The sequence below is a fragment of the Notechis scutatus genome, chromosome 9 (genome assembly GCF_049901735.1).
Source record: "Notechis scutatus isolate UNSWTSFEM ecotype Mainland chromosome 9, rNotScu1.2, whole genome shotgun sequence".
NCBI lineage: Eukaryota > Metazoa > Chordata > Lepidosauria > Squamata > Elapidae > Notechis > Notechis scutatus.
This window is the reverse complement of record NC_142017.1, coordinates 22259648-22283744: the sequence shown is the minus strand read 5'-3', so window position 1 is coordinate 22283744 and position 24097 is coordinate 22259648. Positions and strand designations below refer to the sequence as shown.

The 24097-nt window shown below is 41.1% G+C and overlaps 1 protein-coding gene across 1 annotated transcript; it reads right to left on the bottom strand.

Moving 5' to 3' along the window:
* Positions 1–1138: 1138 nt before the first annotated feature.
* LSM14A (LSM14A mRNA processing body assembly factor) lies at positions 1139–23291 on the bottom strand. The gene is made up of 10 exons (XM_026680155.2): positions 23052–23291; positions 13303–13466; positions 11174–11306; positions 10820–10939; positions 8337–8507; positions 6903–6968; positions 5969–6145; positions 5142–5304; positions 3953–4190; positions 1139–2967 (listed from the first exon to the last, which is right to left on the bottom strand). The coding sequence occupies exons 1-10, from the start codon at positions 23170–23172 to the stop codon at positions 2944–2946; spliced, it is 1377 nt and encodes a 458-aa protein (XP_026535940.1). The 5' UTR covers positions 23173–23291; the 3' UTR covers positions 1139–2943.
* Between the last annotated feature and the right edge of the window lie 806 nt (positions 23292–24097).

The following is a 24097-nucleotide window of genomic DNA, read 5'->3' as shown; positions in this document are numbered from 1 at the left end:
GCTCTCAGGGGACGGAAGGGAAGCCGCTTGGGCCGCCTGCCGGGAACGGGGAATCAGGAAAGATGCGGGACGTGCGCAGGGCTGCTTCCCGGCGGGGGCGGCCGGGGCCCGGCTTGCCGCAGATGTAAACGCTGCAGCGGGCGGGCGCCATGTCTCCTCCAGCGCCCTTCACCTTCCTGTCCGGCTGCGGCTACGGGGATTCCGCCTCCGTCGTTGCAAAAGACAAGCGGGAGAAGGGGAGCGCTGATCGTGGAGCAGCTCCTGGGGCGGCCCAGCCCCCCTTCCCCGCAGGCAAAGCCAGGAATAACCAAATAATAATTTGCTTGTTTTGTCTAATTTCAGGCAGGCAAAGGTTCAAGAATTTCAGAGAGGCTCAGCCAGCCTCGTTGTACACGTTGCACTCTGACAATAAAGGTTGATTTGATTTGAAGATGCAGGTTTAAATCCTGTCCCATGCTGATGTTAGAGTCCCCCCCCCCCCACGCCCAAGCATTGGCAATGGGACACGATCTGCCTCCCTACAATGTAAGGATGCCACCCAATCGTTGGTTATGCGGCCCACAATGCTCTTTAAAATACATGTGTGCAAAAATGGTGCCCGTGGGATAGGTTTTCAAAAGCATTGATTGGAAATCTTGGGTTTCCTACACATCAAGTGTCTTTATTCCCCCCTGCCTTTTTTGTTGCTTCCTTGGGGTTTAGATCAGGGCTCTCCAACCTTGGCAACTTTAAGACTTATGGACTTCAACTCCCAGAATTCCTCAGCCAGCTTTGTCTTAAAGTTCAGGAATTCTGGAAGTTAAACTCCACAAGTCTTAAAGTTGCCAAGGTTGGAGAGCCCTGGTTTTGATGATCCTAAAACAGCAAACCTATTCTCTTGTTATTTTGATATTGAATGGTAATAGAAGAATGTATTACATTAAGATGTAATATAAGAAAATGATCAAAAATTTAACATTTAGCCAGGTTAAAATTATTACTATGCATGTTTTCATCCAAAGCTGTGAGGCTGCAGGTTTAATTGATAAACTTTAACGTGTCCAAATTGTGGTCTTAAAACAAGCGAGCCAAAAGAAGTGGCCCAGATATCTAATGTCTGAAATAAGATTGAGCTGTAAAGAAATTTCACAGAGATTACTTTTCTTATTGAATGGTTTTATTCTGTCTTAAAATAAGAAGGCCCACTTTTCTGTAGCAAGATACACTGAAGGGACGTCATGCTGCTTGTTGTTCACTGGGGTACAGTACACCCCAATTAGTGAACTCAAATAAGTGATGGGTAAATTGAAACCAAATCATACCTTCATAATGTCTCATTGGTATTTACAATTTATCTGGTTTAAATAAGTTTGGGACACCTTATACAGTATACATAGTTATTGCAACAACACAGCACTTGCCTTTTGTCTAAAAAGCCCCCTCCAAACGGTTAAGTATCATGATTTGTGGATTCCAAAAAAGCTTTAACATGCAGAATATTACTAAACAATAGTATCTAATTCTACACTTGTCAAATACTTGACCTCATGTGGAAATGAATTACAAAATACTTCTTTATAGTGCTATACAAAAAATATAAAATTACGATTCTATCACTTTAATATTCCCATTTGCTAACAGTGCATTTATCCACATTTCATCACTACTGAACACGAAGGAAAATGAACAAAAATTCAGCAAATTAGATAAAATATTTTAATCTTTGGATCCCTTTATTCTTGCGGCTTTCAGATATACATAAAAATACAAATTATTAAAGATCTGTATCTAATTATAACTTAATAGCAAAAGAAGTCATAACTAGTTATTCAGAATTAACCTCAGTTACTCCAAGCAAAAGCACTCTAGTGACACTGGGGTAAAAATGAACAGTCAATGTCTCCAAGTTACAGTCCATCAAAACTCTGGCAATCGCAGACACTAAGAAATCATTCTTAATTGAGTATAATACAAAATCACATTTTAAGAATCGACACACAGAGACATTTCATTTTTATTCCAGGCACATCAACTGGAACAAGAAGTCACAACTGGCTCTTTTTTCACTTACTACCATAACGTGACCTGCAAACTGCATAAAATGTTAAGATTTATCTTTACCTAAATAGTCCCTTAGTGTGGTCCAATCGTACAGCAAGACCAAAAACTAGAAAATGGATTTCTTGCAAGAGAAATATTTTAATCCTTCTGAATAATGGAAGAACATTTCAAATATTTATTGGTAGTCAAAATATAAAAACAAACAAATTTAAAGCTGAAAAGCTAGAAAGAAACCCTCCAAACATGTGTTTAGCATTTCAACACGGCAGTTTTGTAGACTTAAAAATGTTTATTCTTAAAAAATTAGTTGCTTTTTATACAGCTATACAAAATCCCTAGTGTTTCTTTGGCAATGGGATAATCATGGAATTATACAACTATAAAAGCTTCCTTTGCCTAAGAAACAGCATTTTCCATGTTTATACTTTCTTTAACCAATTTTTTTTTACTGCCCAGCATCCTATTTGACAAAAATTACAACTATCTGAAAAGAGAGATTATAGGATTTCAAATACAACCTTCACTGGATCAACACACTCACAGTACTGACGGCCTTCTGCATACAATTGTCTTTATAGCCTGCAGCAATTATAAAATACAATTTTAATTCAGAAAAACCCTTTTTGTAATGAAAAAAAATACTAAAACTCCACTGAAGTACTGCTTTATACTTTTAACTATATGTAAGAAATTATTTAAGTTTTCTATCTCAAATATATTTAATATTCTTGTTTTTGAAGATGGCCATATTTTTTAAAAAAGTTACTGCTCCTTTGAAATTAAAAACAAACGCTAGTGCTGGTGAAGTTTTAACAGCAAATGAACATAATTCTTTATAAAAACCAACACCACCTCGGTACCATGAAGATCAGCAAGTCCACCTGCTTTCAAATTCTTTGTAGATTATGCTGCAACTTTGTTGTCTTTCTAAAAAGCAATATAAGATTAACATTACTTTGGGTCAAGCTGGCATAAAGTCAATTTGATCAAGATCATAAACATTTTGAAAGATGGGCAGCCATACAAATTTTCAAAATAAATAGTAAACTTGTCATCAAATTTTCAAAATAAATGAGTTTCATTACATCTACTATGCCCTGCCAGCTATGCATTATATAGCATAAATGCTCCTACAATAATAACTACTGTACATCAAAATATGAATGGAATAGAGTAATTTATGCTCTTAGGAAAAATTAAGCCATGCCTCTTACTTTAGCGCCTATGTTTGGTCTGTGAAAAGTCCCAATTCATTGCCTGGTAGAGATGAAAAGTTCTTTGCTATTGCTGGGGTGTATAGCTAATGATATGAGACAGATCAGTGGTAGGTCTTGATAAAAAAGAAACTCCACCCTGAGTTTGTAGCCCATTTATTGTGCTGCTTAATTAATTCAATGAGGCCGCCCATCAGTGGTGGAAAAGAAAAGGAAAAACTGGCAGGATATATATCAATATAATATAATATCAATATAATATAATATAATATAATATAATATAATATAATATAATATAATATAATATCAATATAATATAATATAATATAATATAATATAATATAATATAATATAATATAATATAATATAATATAATATAATAATATAATTAATATAATATAATATAATATAATATAATAAATATAATATAATATAATAAATATAATATAATATAATATAATATATAATATAATATAATATAATATAATATAATATAATATAATATAATATAATATAATAAATTAATATAATAATATAATATAATATAATTAATATAATATAATATAATATGTTAAAATCATAAAGATAATACCATAATTAAAGAAAAAAGTGAGTGAATTACCTAAACTATTTTGGGTCTGTAAATAGCACTATAATTAGCAATTTACAAATAGTAATAATATTGGTAACTGCCTTACCCTATATTCGAAATCCGCGAACTCCCTGCCACCACGGCCACCTCTGAATCCACCACGAAAACCCCGAGGAGCATTGAAGGGTCCTCTTGTGTTTCCACGTCCTCTACCTGACCGGAAGCCACCAGCTCCTCCACTTCCCCCTCTGCCTCTGAATCCCCGACCACGGTTTGGACGCAGTGGAATTCCAAATGTCTCTGCATTTAGTCTTCTTTCCTCTGCCCAGTTTGGTCTTCGATCTCTGAAAGATACAGAAGTGACGCGTTGCTGTTGTTTCAAGTTACGACCAATTTCTTCATTACAAAAGATACTTCCACCAAATGACCACTAGGAATGCCAGAGTTACTTAGCAAAATGAAAAGTAAAAACTGTACTACACCATACAGGTTCTCAAACCTTTAGCAGTGGACACCCAAAGGAAAAGAGACAGGTGAATTTAGAAATGGCAACATCTCCAGGAATGGGGAGTAACTTGGGAGAGAACTGAGATCAGAAGGAATTCATTAAACTGTTGATAGACTGATGCAGTGCTAAGAAGTCTCTCAAATGTTAAAAAAAAAAAACACGGGTTGCACCTTTTTGCAAGAGAAAAATGATGAAACAACCTCGTCCACTGCCTCAGCCTTGGATTTTGAGAGAACCAGAAGTCTAAATCTCATTACCAGACCTGCCATCTTCAGCATACACTGCTTTGCTGGCATCCTGCCTTAAAATGCGCGCGGGGGGGGGGGGATGGGGAAGTAGGAGAGGGGTTATGCTGTAACCACTTCACTTTAGTAAAAGTAAACTTTTCACTTCAAAAATGGAGTTGAGGGTCTTTCTTTCCTAAATGCTCAAATCGGGACAAACCTGACACTCAGAAAACTCCATTTATGTTTCACAAGTCCTGCAGCAAAATGAGTAGAGTGGAATGAACTGTAGCATGCCTGAACACAGAAGAAAGATTATACTTATAAAAACAAGGTACTAGTATTCGCATAAGATAGAAAGCATTTTTAATTGCAGACACTGCAATCAAAAATTGCACCCACCTACATGATGGACTAGTCCAGTTCATTCTACTGCCTTCATTCTGCTTAATGTGAAAAAGAAACTTCAGTTCTCTGTTCACATTCAAAATTCTGGCTCAGACATGCTACCTGTCAGGGCTCAAAGGAATGCCATGTGTAGCTTGCTCAGAAAAACTTGGTACCTGTTGTCATCACAGGAAATGTTATCAAAGAAAGACTTGGTTTTGTCATAGTAGCAATTGGGGCCAAGTGGATCCTCATCATCTGCATTGCCTTCACTGTTTTGGGTGTCAACACCTGAATCGCCTTTATCTTCCCCATTCACAGGTTTTTCAGGCTTATCCTCTAGAAAATGAAGAGGGGAAAAGACTTGGAAAGAGGAAAGAAAAAAGACCATCTTCAATGACCATTCTAGGAAAATAATCCCTGAAGAAAGGCAGATAACCATTTAAATCCACTATCACTGCCTGATCTTCTTGGGTGCAGCTGCTTTCAATGACTGCAAACAACGCTGTCAGATGGGGGAAGGGAACCCCAAAACTGGGAAGAGACACAAAATGATTCTTTTGATTTTCTCTGTTTCTTTTCGTACTCTTTTACTACACTTTACCATATTCCTGTAAGCAGCAAAAAACTAAAGTTACACCAGGACAATCAGCTAGGTCCAGATTTAGTTAGATTCAGAATCAAACCACTTGAAATCATGCCATGATGATTTTCAATCTATTCTAAGCATGACTGGCATGAACTGAACTCACTGAAAACTCTATAATTACATTCTATTAATTGAGACTGTTTGGCTACTTAAATCTGGTGCATACACAGTTGCATTTTAGAATGTAAGACAACTTTGCAAATTACTTTAGGGAAAAGGAAAATTATGTAAGAGAAAACCCAAAGATTTGAATATGTCTAAATGAAACCTCTCTTCAACTTAAAAACACCCATAACTCTTAACTCCAAAGTCAGCAAGCCTCATAAAAATAAAGAGGCTGTGTTTACCACTTACCTTTCAGTTTTAGCTTATTATGAAATTCACGATCTATTTCATCTTTATTAAACTGTGCATTTGCACTTTCAAAGTCAAAATCCTTCTCAAACTTCATGGGAACATCCCGCCTAATACCAAACCTTCCTCGGCCTCCCCGGTGACCTCCCCGACTCCTCCGTGAAGGTGCACCTGGAACTGCAACAACAACAACAACAATCAGGCACCGCTGATTTTCAGGTTTTGGTAAACAGCATCCTCAAATGATGTTCAACACTGACCAATGGGCAATGTTCTGTTTGCTAATATTAATAATGTGAAACAACTTACTGGTATATCTGATGTCACCAGGTAAGATCAATTTGCTGAAGACATACTGAATGTTTTATTTTGGATTAATTAGCTTAAAAAGTCACAGAAATCATGAATTAACGTCTTCCATAAGACTGAAGATTGTTTTACTCCTCAATCATTTCAGGATCAAAAATATTTGCATTTTGGCCGAGACACAAACTCAAAAGTCACCAGTGATGAAAACATACTAAGTAACCTTAGGAAGGAAGCTTATGATCAAGCCCTGCTCCTCCTCCCCCCACCCCCCCACAAAAAAAATCTCTCAGGAGAGGAAAGAAGTTGCTTTTTCTCTTTCACAAACAACATCCTTGTAACGTCTGAATAAGGAGCTGGCTGTTTGTGAATCAGGACTGAAATCCACTTGGGTCCTGATCTGTTCCAATCGGCATTGGCTGAAACAAGCCCCATCCCTGTGTTCAGGGACATAAAATGCAAGGCGTTCTATCCAGTTGTTCTCATATCCAAAGGAAGCAGAAAATGGTGGTGGTGGAGGAATCGTCTTATAATCTCAACCCTTTAAAGCTGGGAAGGACTTTTATGGCATCTTTGGAGCTCAGCCTATGGCAGAATGTTTTTATTTTCAAAAGTGATTTCATTTTACCTATTGGTCGCTTGTTTTCATGTCTTAGATGTTCTGCTTCACATCTTGTCACCTTCTGTGCTTCAGCTAGAAATAGAGGAAATGCCAATAATACTTATAATAAATAATTATAACTAACAGATTAATAATTCTGTTTAGCACAGAAACACAGAATTGATAGCAAGTGCAGTAGGGGTTTGTGAGAAGGCCATCTTGTCCACTGCTTTAAATGCAGAGGTACAAGATTTTCTGTGCACATTTCAAGTGGTACATATCAGAAACAGCACCTGTGCCTTTTGACCCCTGGACAGAACGAACAGGGTCTGGGAATGCTTCAGTCTCTGCACAAAGTGCACGTGGTTCTCGATTAACCACCATTTGCTCTGTGACCATTTGAACTTGCAATGGTGCTGAATGAGTGGTACTTAGAAATGGTCAAAATTATGGCCGTCGCAGAGCCTCTGTGGTTTACATGAACGCAGTTCAGGTGTATAGCAATTAGCCTGGATTCCACCCATCACAGTGTCACTTCACTGTGATTTGTGACCTTACCTGCTGCTGGTTTCCCACAAGCAAAGGCAATGGGGAAGCTGGGATCGTGTGAGGTCCTTGCTTACTGATGGTGCCTGAGGCCTGCTGATTGCCATCACTAAGTGCTGTGGTGCAGTGAACCCCATTGCTTAGCAATGAATATTCTCGCCCCAATTACTGCCTGTATTTTAGCAGTGGAAAAGTCAAGGTTGGTGGGATATACTGCATTGGTATAACAGTAGTGGCCAAAAGGGGGGGGAAAGGTGCTGGGGAGATCAGGGTGGGGAGCCAGTGCCATGGGGGCAGGTGAGAGATGTTGCCCTCTTAGTTCCTGAGGAGAGAAACAGGACAGTGTGCGCTTGCCTTGCCCTACTCACCCCATCAGGCTTTGTCTCATCTGGGGCCTGGGAAGAAATCAACATATTCCTGGTTTTATTTCTGCCAAACTCTGGTTGACTCTAAAGCGGAGGTCCCCAAACTTGGCAACTTTAAGACTTGTGGACTTACACAGCTGGCTGAAGAATTCTGGGAATTGAAGTCCACAAGTCTTAAAGTTGCCAAGTTTGGGGACCCCTGTTCTAAAGGTTTAGTGGAACTCTCAGAATGTGATGGGTTTGTTTCCAAATTAAGAATCATTAAGTTTTCTGTTCTGCATATGCGCCAGAACAAAAGGATCAATTTTTCCAAGTTGGAATCCACCATGGAACAGACTTCTCTCCTACCAGAAGTATCTCCCCAGATAAAAGACACAAAGAGGCACTTACCATTTTATCTCAAGGCCTGACATTTATCTGCAGGCATATGACCATTTTAGCACATGAGACAAATCAAAATTAAATTACATGGACTTTTCAAAAGACCCAAGTCTAAAACACCCCACCATGCACAATGTGGCAGCAATATCATACTAAAGCAATATTCTACCTCTCCTGTGATCCTGGTGGTCTGATGTTTTTTGGTTGATAGACCCAAGTGGTCGGTTTGAAATAGAACTTCTCCCAACTGAGACTGAGGCAGGTAAATGGGCAGTTTGCACTGCTTGTTCCAGGGTTGGACTCTTTCTCAAGTGATCTAAGGGAGGCGGGGTTGACCGAGCTGAAACAGAAGCAGGAAAACAGTATTAGCTTAGGCTCTCCTTTAAGGATTCCTTGGAAATCTACTAATTCACTTGAAGAAGTCATAGCAATAGCACTAGCAACAGCACTTAGACTTATATACTGACTCACAGTGCTTCCCAGCCCTCTCTAAGTGGTTTACAGAATCAGCCTCTTGCTCCCAACAATCTGGGTCTTCATTTTACCCACCTCGGAAGGACGGAAGGCTGAGTCAACCTTGAGTCTAGTAAGATTTGAACTGCCAAATTGCAGGCAGCTGGCAATTAACAGTAGTAGCCTGCAGTACTGCACTCTAACCACTGCACCGTGGCTCAAAACTTTCTCAAACAGAATTTATCTGTAAAGTTAGATGAAAATATTTCCCCTTTTTCATTTTAAAGAAAGAGAACTTGTCTTGTTAAATCTCTATCTTCAGCCACTAATTCTCTTCCCATAAATTATTTTCCTTTCTCTTTTAAGGAGGAAAGGATCCAGTAATACTGGATCTGCCAGATTTAGGTGGGATGGATAGGTTTTATCACTTAAATTTGTTCATGATACAGCATTAATGTTTTATAGTCATTTTCTTAAGACAACAGCTTAAAAAGAGAGCTTGAACAAGAAGGAAATTGCTTTAAGTTCTAGGAGTCTTGTTATCTGGTTGGAAAAACAGACTGTGTATCCTCATTGCACAGAATTAATTCTGAGTTTTTTGGGAAAAGAATAAATAAACACTTTCAATTATGTTTAATTATGGTGTTAATGTTATAATATTATGGGATTTCATTAATCAGATCACTGAAAATTCTAAAAAGTAGTACTATTATTTTTTCAGAAAGTTTTTTCTTCCAAGTGAAATATATTCTGACAAGTTTTTGAAATAGGTTATGAAATTATTCAAAAAACAAAGCCACCAGTAGATATATTAGTGAAGGGCACAAACAATATTTTGAATGTTTAAGTTTGAAATACATTGTTTTGAGCTCAAAATATTTTTGGAATCATAAAAGAGGACTGGAGCAATTCTGGTAAAGTTGGACCAACTGTTTTGAATTTGAAAAGAAGCATCCAGTTTTGAAACATGCAGAATTTGAGATGTTTTGATTACCACTACAGAGCAGGCAAAATAATGTGTAATGATAGAGTAAAACCAACCAAATACAATTGTACTTGAAAGCCAGAGAATACAAAATAATATTTTCTTTATACCAAAAAATGTAGTACAATTGTTCAGGATCTTTCAAAAGTGACAGCACTCAGAAGATCCTATTCATAGACTTCAATAAACCTAGAGCCACTCAGGTCCAATCAAGGCCTACAATTTATCACAGCTTTTATAAGCTTGTTGTCTGATGGAGAGTATTTAATCAACACCTCATTTGCAATGAGATAAAGCTTTCAATAATGATGCAAGAATCGGGTTATGACTTATGGCCACAATTGAACCCAAAATTTCCGTTGCTAAGCAAAACAAGTGAATTTCGTCCCATTTTACATCCTTTCTTACCACTGTTGTTAAATGAATCACTGCAGTTGTTAAGTAACATGGTTGTTAAGTGAACCTGGCTTCCCTATTGACTTTGCTTATCAGAAAGTTGCAAACAGTAATCACATGACCCCAGGACCCTGCAACCGTCATACATACAGATAAGAGATTATCAGTTGGAGGGGACCTCGTAGGTCATCTACTCCAACCCCCCGCCCAAGCATACATGGCTGTTGCCAAGTGTCTCAATTTTGAACATGTGACCACGGGGATGCTGCAGTGGTCATAAGTGTGAAAAACAATCATAAGCCACTTTTTTCAGTACCGTTGTAACTTTGAATGGTCCTTAAACAAATGGTTTTAAGTCAAGGACTATCTGTATATCCAGCCAGAAATATATGAGGGTCTGGGAATCTAGATTCCTTCTACGGTATGTTTGTTTGCATTTATCGCTGCTGACTGGTACTCTTAGGTAGAAAACAGACTACTCTCAAGTAAGGGATTTTAGAAATTATATCTGCAATTTCCTGACTAAGATCTAGTGTGGTCCAAAATTCAAGGACTTTCAGCACAGAGGCTTTAATATCCGATATGGAGAAACAGGGCAGGGCATATAAAAATGTTGTGCTTTGCTTAAACCTGTGCTAGCATTACTGTTTGGAGAGCAGAGATTTATAGCAGGGGTCTCCAACCTTGGCAACTTCAGGGCTTGTGGACTTCAATTCCCAGAATTCCTCAGCCAGCTTTGCTCTGATTTATAGAACACATATTATTACATTGTGGAACACATGACAATCATAAGGGACGTGAAAGGATTAATTCTTTACCTTGAGAGTGCTGTGTTTTTAGTGATCTTGCATCTGTGGTAAAAGTGGAACCAACTGCACTGTTTTGGGACAAACTAGTACTTGCTGGAGTTTCTGTTCCAAACGATGTTAACGAATTTCCTGCATCGACAAAAGAAATATTATTTTTACGCCTTTTAAAAAACATTTTAACAGATGAAGTCACTCAGCCACCTTGGGTGTTGGCTATGTGTTGCGAGCTCTGTACGGTTTTGCCCTTGAAGGCCACTCAGAAGCTCAATTCACCCAAAAGGCTTCGCTCTTTTTGCCCATAAGATCCCTTTACTGTGCAAATATATCTTTTTGCTTGCTGAAGAAATAAATAATGCAGCTTACCAACACCAACAGCCCCGAACTGTTGGCTCACTAATGGGCTTGGACTAAACTGACTGTAGGCCGGCATTCTGCCGAAAGGACCATAGGAACCCACAGACTGGAATGAAGAAGTAGACGATGAACCTAGGGAAGACTGAAGAAAACAATATTTGGAAGAGACTCATCAAGACAGAGAAAAACAGAGCCCCAAAAGAGAATTTGTGCTGTTTTCTAGAAATCAGCAATAAGAACAAAAGAGGCTCTTCTTTTGTCTTAACAATGTGGCATACAAGAAACGCAATTGTCCATTTATAAAAATTCATTTTACACATTGGAGACATTTTGATTTTCATCAGCTCATTAGCCATTAATTAAGATAACAAAGTATGGAATAACAATGACTTCAACCTGAATACGAGGCTATGTCTACTAAAACTCTGAAGTTATGTTGGCCACTCCCTCTTATTGTTTTGTTATCCTAGCAGCAACATGCATGGTGTCAGCTGGTGCTCCATTCAAAATCCAAGAAAGAAATACTCTTTTAATCAGAGAAAAGATATCTTTTACCGGAAATCGAGTGGTAGCAACAAAAGAATTCTGAATCTGAGAAAATGGGCGCGTAAATCACATATACAAAGTAATGGCAACGTTCCCGCCCCCAATAGTTCAATTGGCTCATCCAATTAAAAGTTGTGTATATCATCATGTGAGCATCTCCAGGTGGTGATGAGGCTTCTGTCCGTTGACCTTGACATAGTTTGATAAAGGGTTGCAGCTGCGCATAGCATAGGATAGAAACCTAAGCAAGAATGTACACGCCCCCCCCAGCTTACACAGTTCTGGTTTGTAACACCTCCAGCTCACTTCCCATAACCATTGCCCCCTCCTCCCCCCATTTCTTATGACAGCCGAAAGATGCAACGTAAAGGGAGAAAAATCTTGAAGGAAAAATCTTGAAGGCTGACACATGGCGAATTAGCTTTCTTCACACTTGCATCATTTGTACATGTGTTGCTGATTTATAAGCACTTGCTAAGGCATTTGCTAGTGTTTTCTCCTGTGGAGATGTGGAAAAACATTGTTCAAAGGCTCTGAATCATGGCGCTTGTTAGTTTTTCACCTGGTTTGAGGTCCAACCTCTAGCGTGCAGGGAGGGGAAATCCCTCAAAGTGCTGGAGGAACAGACTTCAAATTTAATATCCTTCCCCCTTCCCATTGACATTTTGGGGAAATTGGCAGAGATGATTCCAAATGACATGACTGCAGGGCACTTGGCAACTGGTCATAAATACGAACTGGCTATCGAACACCTGAAATGCACCCTTGTGATGGGAAGCAGGCAACAGCATGACGTTTTACATTGGCCAGAAGTGCTGTAGCACACCCATTCTGAAGCTGTTGTAACTGCAAATAGTTATTGATGACCAGCTGTAAGTCAAGGACTACATATTAGATATTGGCCTTGATCATTATTTTATTAAAAGTACTACTATTTAAGATTCATGACATCCTGTTGGTAATTGTGTTATATAAAATTTAAGCTTTATTAGCAAGTAAATAAATTAGCGATAGTTAGCATTTCAGCATGGCATTCATGTCTCTTTTTGAAGTTTAGGAAATCATGTTTTCCCCTTGAGCCAAAGCTATTTTCTTTGATGTACAAAAGCTAGCCTTTTCAGCATCCAAACAATAGAAGTGTCCTCTGAAATCCTTTATTAAAGTTGCAAGTGTTAAAGAAACAAACCCCTGAGAACAAAAGGAAAAGATGTAATGCACTTTAAGGATTTCTGCCTTTTTTCACATGTAACAAAACATAAGCCTTGATTGCACAACAATGTTATTTGTTTGATTTGTTGCTTTGCATATATAAAGCGTCTCATTTATTTCTGTACCCCATATAAAGACTTGCCCATTCCCTTAACAAATGCCTCTCTCTTTGCCTCAAGCACTTGTAGTTCTATTGTTGGGGATAGAGAGGAGTGAAAATTCCATTATGCAAAGGTATTGGATGTTTTTCTCTCAAATTCAAGGAAATAAGACAGCAAATATTTATTTTTAAATATTTAAAACACATACACACATACATCCATTTTTCACTTTTCATGATTAGACACGACTCTCATAAAACTCAGTGTGTTATAGTGTGATACCTGAACAATTGCTGGATCTTGGGGAAGAGAACACTGTGGTTTCGGAGGTTCACAAACAGTCAAATCCTTAATATCACTTCCACGGAATATAATATATTCGAATACTTCATCACGAGGTGGTATAGGCCGATCAGTTGGTCTGTCTTCAGTTCCAAATGAACAAACTGCAGAACAAAACAATTTTATATTAATATTATATGCAAACAATTCAAAAATTTGGATCATTAAGTATTTGCTCTAAGCCAAGGGTGTCCAACTGCACTGAGTGAAGAAGAATCGTCTTGGGCAATAGTTAATGTACATAAATCACATATTAATGTTACAGTTTACAATCTTGTGGCATGGCATTACTAGCTGTCCAGGGTTGCATGCAGTGGGCTACAGGTTGGACATACCTGCTCTAAGCAATCCTAGAGCAATATCACTCATACATTTGGTCTACTATGCAGGGGTGAGATTTGACAGGGTTAACTACCGGTTCGGGATTTACGAGCTTCCCTGCACACTGTGAGCCGCGCGCCTGTAAATCGTCATCATTATGCTGTGTGCAGAAACGCAGCCTTTGAAACAGCCCTGTTTTCCTGCTTTTTTAACAGCAGCTGTGGCTCATTCAGCAGCTGAAGTTGAAAAATCAGGAAATAAAGATCAGATAAGAGCCCAGGTGGGTGGGTGGGTCGGTGGGCAAAAACATCAGCAGACATAGAACCGGTTCTATGTCTGCTGCTCTTCAGAGCTACCTGTTCTATAGAGGTGGACAGAACCGGTAGAAACCCACCCCTGCTACTATGCCAATATTTTCAAATGAACATGCTTTCTCAAAAATACAGGAGAGCTAAATAGAGGCATATCAATCTGAAACAATGTCTTACTTATTACAACATTTGTATGCGGCTCAGTGATGAATCTACAAAAATCTGTCACATCATGCCTAGCTACCAATAGTCCATCAAACACAAGCAACCAGAACAATTCAGTGTTGTCTCAAGCAGAAGCTTTATCGTTAGTCACCTAAGTTACAAGAATCTCACCAGATGGACAGACTGCATTCCCTGTGGAACGGCCAGATAAGGTTTGAGAGATTTTGCAGGCCAGGCTTGTGCTGCGTTTTGCAGTGCAAGGACTCTAAGCTTGACCCCCTCTTAACACCGCCCTCCACTCTAGCTGGAGATCCTACCAGAAAACACTGTTCAAACTAAACAAATTCTTACTAAAACAGTAATACCCTAAGGAGAAAATTAAGAACAGCTTCAAAGAAAGGAATAGCTGAAAACAATTCAGAATACTAAACATTTTAATTAATAACAGCTTGAAATAAGAGCAGAGCCTGTTTAAAATGTATTTCAAGGCTACAAAACAAGGAAACTTGCAAACTACCTGCCCTTTCAAGTGGATATAATTTTATTATTCTACAATGCCAATATTTTTAATCTGTCCTTTTAAATTAAATTAAAAACAAGCAGCAGTTGATATAGAAGTGGAACATCTGGGAGTAGCAGGCTAGTGATGTCAATAGTGTTGACTATAATCATTAATGCATCCGTTGGTTTAGACCAGGGGTGTCAAACTCATGCCATCACAGCTGCATCACTTCAATAAACTGGGCATGGGCAGTATATGACGCATCCAGCCCATGGACCAGGAGTTTAACAGCCCTGGTTTAGAGAACAGCAGGTTAACTCCTTGCAGAAACACCTGAAATGCCATTCAGATCCACAAATTTGATTTAGAACAAGAAGTAGCCCACATTTAGCAATTGGGACCAGCAACTTGAGTGTCAAGCAAGACCATGACTATGGTTAGGATCCTTACTTCACTTTTCCTTTGCTTTACTGGGCTGCAAAAGTCCAAAATGTGAGAGGCCATAGTTACAGTTTCATCGTTGCTTTAACTGCAGTCACTAAAGAAAGACTACTTGTATTGTGGGGGGGAAGAAGTCTTTATATGACAGGGATGGGCAATTAATTTTCCCAACAGACCACATGAGAAACTGGGACTGTTTTGGAGGGCTGAACCAATAGGCTGAATTTAATTCTGCTTAATATTAATTTGCTTTACAAAAAAATTGTAAATTATATGGTTTTAGTTAGCTGCTACTGGTAAGAATCCACATTCTGATTAGCTATGAAAATGTGGAGCATCTCAAATTATAGCAGTAAAAAAATAGTAAATGCTCCAATCATTGCATCATTTCATTTTATATTCAACATAACATACTGTTAACCGTCACACACAAAAAAACAAATACTGACAATTTATATGCTTTGCAGTATGTTAAAACAGTGGTCCCCAACCTTTTTGTACCAGGGACCGGTTTCAAGCAGAAAATTTTTGCAAGGACCGGGGGAGAGAGAGAGAGGAGGGGGGCTTTTCCTGTCGCCGCAGCTATTCCGAAGCGCCCGTTTCACCCCCACTCCCACCCCGCGCGCGCGCTTCAATCCACAGTGTCCCGTTCTGCCTGCCTGCCTGCCTGCCTTAGTTTTTGGTTGTTTGGGAGCAGCTTCGGCTGAGAATAATAACTATTCGCCTCTTTTACTCAGCCGAAGCTGTTCCGATTCAACCATTAACGAAGGCAGGCAGGCAGGCAGAACAGAGCACTGGGTTGAACCCTCTCAGCTGCGGGCGGACGGGGTGGGGAGAAACGGGCGCTTCGGCGACAGGAAAAGCCCCCCGCTTCTTTGAAGCAGTTTCTTCCTGGGCTGGTGGAGGAGCGAGAGAGCGACTGAGAGAGCTGACCCAGAGAGAAGGACAGGCTTCGGTTGCTTCCTCCCTCCCCTTCTTTCATTTGTGTCCTTGATCCCCAATCCCAGCAGCATTCACCGAAGGTGAAGAAAGCCGCCATTTTTTTAAAAAAAAAAATTCTTTGCGGCCCGGTAGAGAGTGCTCCACGGCCCGGTACCGGTCCACGGCCCGGTGGTTGGGGACCCCTGTGTTAAAAGACCTGCATTTAATTAACTTTATACAAAAAGCTGTAAGTGCTTTTGATGTTTTTCAGTTCTTTTTTCTTGTTCAGTGAGGAAAAAGTCTGTCTTGTCTTGGGACAGAACAGGGGCACTGAAGTCTGGTTGAATGTCTGAGGTTGATATGCAAAGGACAGCTGACAGGTGACCATCAGTGAGAGAAGCTCTCTATCTGGACTTGTTGAACTTCATCACTGAGAATGTTTGTTCACATTGTAAGTAGATCCAAAGAGAATTAACATCTTCTCAGCATGCCTCCTCATGTGTGGAAAGTTTTCCTCTTTGAGAGAAAAATAAAAACCCAGCAGTGATACTGACTTAAAAGTGCTCTGCCAATAGTGTATCAGACAACAGGTCAATGAGTTCGAGCTGAACGTTGCTGGGTGTATTATCCACACTGCAGGTTAAGTGAGAGAAAAATCATGTGCATTTTATTCTCAACTATTCTGAAATCTTGCAATTGCCTTGGAAACTCACCACGCAGCGCACTTAATAACACGGATGAGTACCTGCGGAGTTGATCAGCTGATGGTGTGGCTTCCTTTAGCGTTGGCAAGTTGGTAAAAATGTTGGCTTCCACTTGGCTTGAAAGAAACTGCAAATTTCTCATGATCTGGCCTTTGTATAGTCCCCTAGGCCACATATCCAGCCCTTTGGCCATCCCTGCCTGGCCTATGTGAGGTCAATTGGAAATTAGGAATCAAATGTAAATAAGCACCCCGCAGGAGTGGAAGATGTTGAGTCGAGTCAGACTCTGGCAGCTTTGTATGTCCTGTCGAGGCTCTCATCCAAAACCAAGAAGTCAAAATTATCTGCTTTGTTTGGCAGCTGAAACTCCAGATTTCCTGCAATGCCCTCAATCTTTTTAGCTACAGTTCATTTGGAGAGGGGCACATTCTCAAATGCCGTTTTTTCCCCCTTGGGACACAGTAGCGCTGTAGAGTCCAAACACTCTTTGATAAATTATCCATCAAAAAATGACTTACTGTTTTTTGTGATTTTCTGAGATACTACAGAACTGTTCTTGACTGCTCCATCCCTGGATGTGTGAGGCTTGGCAAAAAAAAAATTCCTTGTTCTTTTTCCAGCTTAGCTAGCAAAGCATCAGATGCCAGTGCCACTCTGCATCAGTCAAGCTGTTGTATTTCTTCTCTGTGTTTATAGTCTCCTAGTAGGGATTCAAATTGTAATCCTCAAACACAGCAATCCGTATTTCACAAACTAAACACACAGCTTTACCTTTGACTTCAGTAGATAAACACTTAGAAGTCCACGTGTTTGTTAAAAATTCTATAGATGGACACAACTAAAAACATGTTAAAACAACATAATGATCATAAATTGAGGACTACCCACATACTGTGGCAACTGCTCCTCACCCAAATGTTACAGGTAGTCAAGTCACAACATTGTTGAATAAAGGGACGTGTCCAGTCTCTGAAGTTACAGATGTTGCAGTGTTGCAATATACAACTGTTACAATAAATGGATGCTAAAAGTTGCAGTGGTCAACCTTGTGGAATGCTGGCTGGGAGGGGCGCTGGCTGGAGAAATGAAAGTTATGGGAGAAGGAGAAACGAAAGTTATGTGGGAGAAGAAAGTAACTGGGCAGGGCTAAGAGCAGAGGTGATAAGACCCCAGCAATGGTATAGTTTTGTATTAGCATAATTATGTAGATTACCTTATAAGGAAAAATTCCCTGTTCCTGCTATGACGCTTGCAAGCAACCTAATAAAAGGAGGTACCTGCCTTTTGTTCAGGGCCTTTTCATCCCGAGTAAACATTGTGTCCGTGTGTTTATTCATTTACCATGAGAGGTCCAGGGCTCTGAACTCAGACCCTGCCCGTCGCCAGGGTGTGGGCAGCAAAAAACCACATTGCAGCATCCCATGATCAAGTGACCAACACTTGGATGCTTGAGAGCCCATCCACATCTATGGCCACAACTCCTCCCACCTACTTATCTCCCCCATCTATGCCCTTTTAGCTCCCTGAACTCTGCAGCCCCTGCTGCTCTTCACCATTTTTTTGCTCCCACTGATGACCAAGTATGCCATGCCTGGCCCTGTGCTGTCTCTCTCTCTCTCTCTCTCTCTCTCTCTCTCTCTCACACACACACACACACACACACACACCGTTTAGTGGATTCCCCTACAACTCCTTTCACCAAAAACCCAGAACTGTCCCAATTAAGTCCAGCCACGAGCAGACCAATGCTAGTCTGCAGAGCAATGGCCCGTGAGTCCTCAAGGCACTTGAAAGTTTCCCAACCAAAATAAACAGGCAAAATTCAATCCACAACACAAGAGGGTTCACGAGGCAAAAAAGGTCCAGAGTTCACAAGGCGCGATCCAAGTCAAGGCAGGGTGTCCATCCAGAGCAAGGCAAGAATCACAGCCATCAGAAAACAAGAGAGCAAGAAGAAAGGGATTATTATAAGATATGGGATTTATTTTATGGATGGTTAGAAAGTAGAGTAAGACATTAAAGGATATTATATAAATGATGTATTGAAATTTTACTTTAAATAAGTTATAATATGAATATATTTAGTAAGAGAGGATAAGCTCTCAAAGATAGATAGTAACTGAAATTAAAAAACTAATGATACTGTAACAATGATATAATTTGATGTGATACACAATGTTGATTAACATGAATGTAAATTTAACCAGAAATGCATATAAACATCATAATGTGCACAAGAAATATGTACCCAGATGACACACTGTATAATTGAAAGATGATTTTTATTTGTTTTTGTTGTAAAAATAAAAATCTCAAGAAAGAAGAAAGAAAGAAAGAAAGAAAGAAAGAAAGAAAAAAAGAAAGAAAGAAAGAAAGAAAGAAAGAAAGAAAGAAAGAAAGAAAGAAAGAAAGAAAGAAAGAAAGAAAGAAAGAAAGAAAGAAAGAAAGCAAACACACAGCTAGGAAATGAACATGTTCCCAGCATCACTTCCATCTGTCTGCTGGGATCTGGTACAGCCCATCAAGAAGGGCGAGGCTGCCTCCTCGCGAGTAATCTGGGTGACATTCTCTGCTCATGCCTTTTCTCTGCCCTATGTGTTCTTGGATGCAGAAGGCCGTTCCTTCTTCTCATCGCTGACCAGCTGCAGCCACATGCTTTCCCCACCTGAAGCTTCTGGGCTGTCCTGTGCTGTGCTTCAGTCAAATCCCTCTCAGACAGTTGCTTGGAGCCATTGACCAACTCCTCTCCGGATGGGCCTGGAACTGGTTCATTCTCCACTGAGCTGACATCTAGAGATATATCTGGGGAAGCATCCAGAGGAGTCATCACAGGTCCTTAATAAGGTAACTGCTAGTTTTCTTCCCGTTGCAAATGGCAGTTTCCTCAGAGGACCTGGGTAAGATGGCCTCACATGGCCAGCAGTTCCTTCATGAAAGACTAGGCTGGGCATGCCTTGACAGTAGGAGGAACAAGAAGATGGCACAGATGAGCTGGGCCAGTGGAGTACAGGGTGGGGAGTCTGGCTGTAGCTGAGAAAGGGCTGATGCTGCTATGGCTTTGCGCTACCAATGCAGCGTGGCATCCCATGGTTGACTTTGCATTGTGCAACTGCAGCAACTGGTCTTCATGCTGCGGTTCAGGGTTTCTTGCCTCAGTGTCATGACACACCAGAAGAAGCATGGCAAGCAACCCCAGAGCCTTACAGTTATAGTGCTCCTTCTTGTAGGGCAAGGACACCCAAAAAGGGCAGAGATTTTTTTTGGGGGGGAGGGCAGAATTGGAAGCAGTCTTTTTCCTTACTGAGGCTTGGAGTGACCAAGCCTGAAATGGCTTGAATTGGGGTGGAGCCTTGGGTGGAATTTGATTAAGGACGGCAATGGGAAATGCCAGGATTGCAGTAGCTAAGCAATGTGTTCATGTGACTTCGCATTTTGACTGCATTGCTTAGTGATGAAAAATCCAGCTCCTTATTACAGTCATAATTCAAGGACTAGCTATATACAAAGAGGCACAACACACGACTGCCCAGAAATATTTTATCTCAGGGGTGTCCAACCTTGGCAACTTTAAGACTTGTGGACTTCAACTCCCAGAATGCCTCAGCCAGCTTTGGACACCCCTGTTTTATCTGCTATTTAACATTTCCATGTTGTTAATTTTCTGATTTTTTTGCAAGTTATTCTTGATCATTGATTCATTTTTATAATCTGAATCTCAAGTGTTGACTGACAAGTTGAATCTTTTACAACACCACAATAATATATCACATCAGAATATACTGTGAAATAGAAGACAATCAATTCCCTAAACTACTCTATTCTCCGCACCACAATACTGTAGCCAAATGGTTCTTGAAATCTGGCAAGCTTCTAATCAAATGTACCAAATATCAGACAACCAAAATATAGCAGCTACATCAAGTAGCATAAGCCCAAAATAATAGTCTTTCCCCAATCTGCACACAACTATCAAGGACAAGAGGCATTTCTACTTCTACTGATCCAGCTTTCCAGGATTGTCCCACATAGAACTCACAAGCAGGAGCATCAGATGGGCAGGTAGCCCTCACCAACCACAATTAGGACTGGCAACTCTGTGGCTAAATCATGTTGCCATGTCCAACTTACAATGGCAGTTCGTCAGTTCCAGCCCCCATCGTTAAGGAAATCACACGGATCATTGTTCCCAATATCTTACAACCCTGTAAGTTCCTTCAGGCTTCCCCATTGAGTTTGTTTGTTGGAAACCAGCTGTGAAGGTTCCAAGTGGCAATCATGTGGCCATGGGATGTTGTGACTGCTGTACAGGTAGTCCTTGACTCACAAACATTTGTCTAGAACCATTTATGATACTGAAAAAATGACTTTGACCAGTTTTCATATTTACGACTGTTACAGTACCCGCATGGTCACATGGTCAAAATTTCAGGGGCTTGACAAGCGGCATGTACAGGAAATCCCCAACTTACAACAGTTCACGTAATGATCAAAGTTACAGCAGCACTGAAAAAAATGACTTATGACCATTTTTTACACTTACAACCTTTGTAACAGGTCCATGATCATGTGATCAAAATTCAGATGCTTGGCAACTGGTTCATACTTATGACTGTTGTTGTTTCCCAAGGTCATCTGATCATCTTTTGCAACCTTCTGACAAGCAAAATCAATGGGGAAGCCAATAAAAATTGTGTAACTAACTTATAAGCCAATGCAATCTGAGCAATTGATATTGGCATATTATAACATGCTTCCACAATGAAAAGCTAACAGCATTTATAAATACTGACCAGACTTAAAAATATATTACGACCAAGATGACTAGCCATCTTAAAATACAGACATTCTGTACTGAGGTAAACAGAACTTTTCAATATATTTAGAAAAAGAATCATAACAATTGGAAAATATGAATTACTACGGAAGCTGTTATACTGTGAATCAGACTATGCCTGGCATACTTTTTACAGGCTGAGCTAGCTATCTTTTGTACCTCCAGCCTGTAGCAGCATTTTAAACAAAACTTCAGTCAGACACTGTACTGTGGTTCCTATAATTTGGGTAAGCAGAGTTCGCTTAATTCGTCAAGATGTTTTGCCTACAACCAAATTTTGTCCTCCTTTAATGTTTCCTGGGGAAGTGACACAAGTTCTCTTTTTCAGTTCAGTCTGCTGCTTGCTATGCCTACCTCACAGTGTCTATATACTAACCCCAAATTCAAAACGAATAGTTCTTGTACTTTGAATTACAACTCACATCATATATTGACTGTTTCCTAGTATGATTTGATTTGATTTATTGTACCTTATGACTATTATTAATCATGGTACCTGATGATTTTTGACTCTTGATGAATGTATCTTTTCTTTTATGTACACTGAGAGCTTCTGCACCAAAGACAAATTCCTTGTGTGTCCAGTCACACTTAGCCAATAAAGAATACTATTCTATTCTATTCTATCACTATCTCCTGCAAGGGTCCCAATGGCCCAGACAGAGACAGTTGGATTGACAGCATCTTCCGGTAAAGCTAAGATCCCAATTTACGTGTCCAACTTCAGGCATTAATCTGGGAAAGTCTACCTGAAGATGTTGTAGGGCTGAAAAGGCTTCTGAAATGCACAACAGATGTTCTACCAAAGAATTATTCCCAAACTATTACAAAAAGTGACACTGAGTATTTCATACAGTAAAACTGGGAGGAGTGAAAAGCAGAACAGAAATGTTTACCCAGAAGATTCGCATCTTTGTTATTCTATCCACCTCAAGAATATCTAAAGACCTAAATTAGTGAGGATTCTTTTATTTTTTAAAAGAGAGGCAAAAGGGATGAAAACTCAACAAATAATAATGGGGGTGTGGTAGTGGAAGCAGAAACAACATCAAGCACTGAAATGATGCAGGAAAGGCGTTAAAAATAGGAACATTAAAAAAAACAAGTAATGCTCTTAATACCGTCAATGCTCCTTATTTAAAATAATACGGTTTCGAACCACCCAAAAGCCATTTTTATTGCACGTTGCAAAGGGGGGGCCTCGGGCTTAAGCGTCGACCACGGAAGGGACCATTTTAACGGGCCAAAGCCGTTTGTATTTTTCTCTCCGATACAAACCCAGCAACCGGCCCATCGATGAGCCGACGGCCAAAAGCCAACCGGGAGGAAAGGGGGGGAGGGGAGAGGGAGGGGTAAACAAGGGCTCCGCGGCCCCGGATCTCTCGCTCGCTCGCGACGAGACTCGGCCCTGCCTCCCGGCGACCCGCGAAGGAAGAGGCCCTCGGAGGCCCGAGAAGTGCCCGGCCCGCGGGACCCGCTCCGCGCCTCACCCTTGGCAAGGGCCACGGTAGAGTTCTCGGTGTCGATGGTGTAGAGGATGCCCTCGTAGCGGATCTCGGCCTTGGAGATGAGGCTGATCTTGCTGCCGATGTAGGGCGTGCCCCCGCTCATGGCGCCGCCGACCCCGCCCGCCGCCGCCGCCGCCGCCGACCCCGCTTCCTTTTGGAGCTATCGGCCTCCGGGCTGCAGCCGACCCAACGCTCCCAATATGGCGAGCCACCGCCTTCACCACAGCGCCACGAAATGGATGCCGGGAAACAGCAGCCACCTCTCGCGAGAACTGCGACGGGAGGCAACGGAGAATGCGTGGCGGGGAGCTAGGGTGCTACGGATTTTGGGAGTTGTAGTTCGGCTCGGCTCGCCTGCCAGGCCGGTCGGTGGATGCCCGAGAAGGCGCGGCCTGCACGGGCCTTCGCCGCCACGATGGTCTTTGTGTTGCTCTCGGGGCCTGGTCGCAGCACTGTCCCGGACTTGGCGGCCCCCTCACGCAGGCGGGCCTCTCGCGCCGCAAGGCCCAGGATCCTCCCGGCTCGCCCTCTGCCTCCGCCGGGCTGAAGGGCCCCGTCCCGCCTGCCGGCCACCTGAATTTCGCGGGGGCAACGGACTAGCGAGCTGAGAAGCAGGGCGAAGAGGAGAAGGCCGCGCTAACCGCGGGGAGATTTTCCCTCGGGAGGACCGTCGAGGTAGCCCGAGGAAGGCCGAGTCGTAAAGCGGGAGAAACTCGGGAGGATCCAGGCAGCGCTGTCGCTTGGCGACTGTTTGCCTCGCGCGGGAGGAGGCCGAAGGCGCCTGGAGAGAGCAAGGCAGGCCTGGGGACGAGGGCCTGAGGAGGCTGGGTCCGGCATCTCGACCCCTGCCCTTAACTCTGAATATTGGGAGTTGTGGGAGGAGGGCAGCCGGGCTTAAAGCCTTCATAGCTGACACAGATAAACTTCCAAGTGGCCTCAACAACCCTCTGAAAGGATGCAAATGACCAGCTGCCTGCAAGGAATGTAAATCCTTCCATTCCCCACCATCCAGTCAGAGCTGAAGAAAC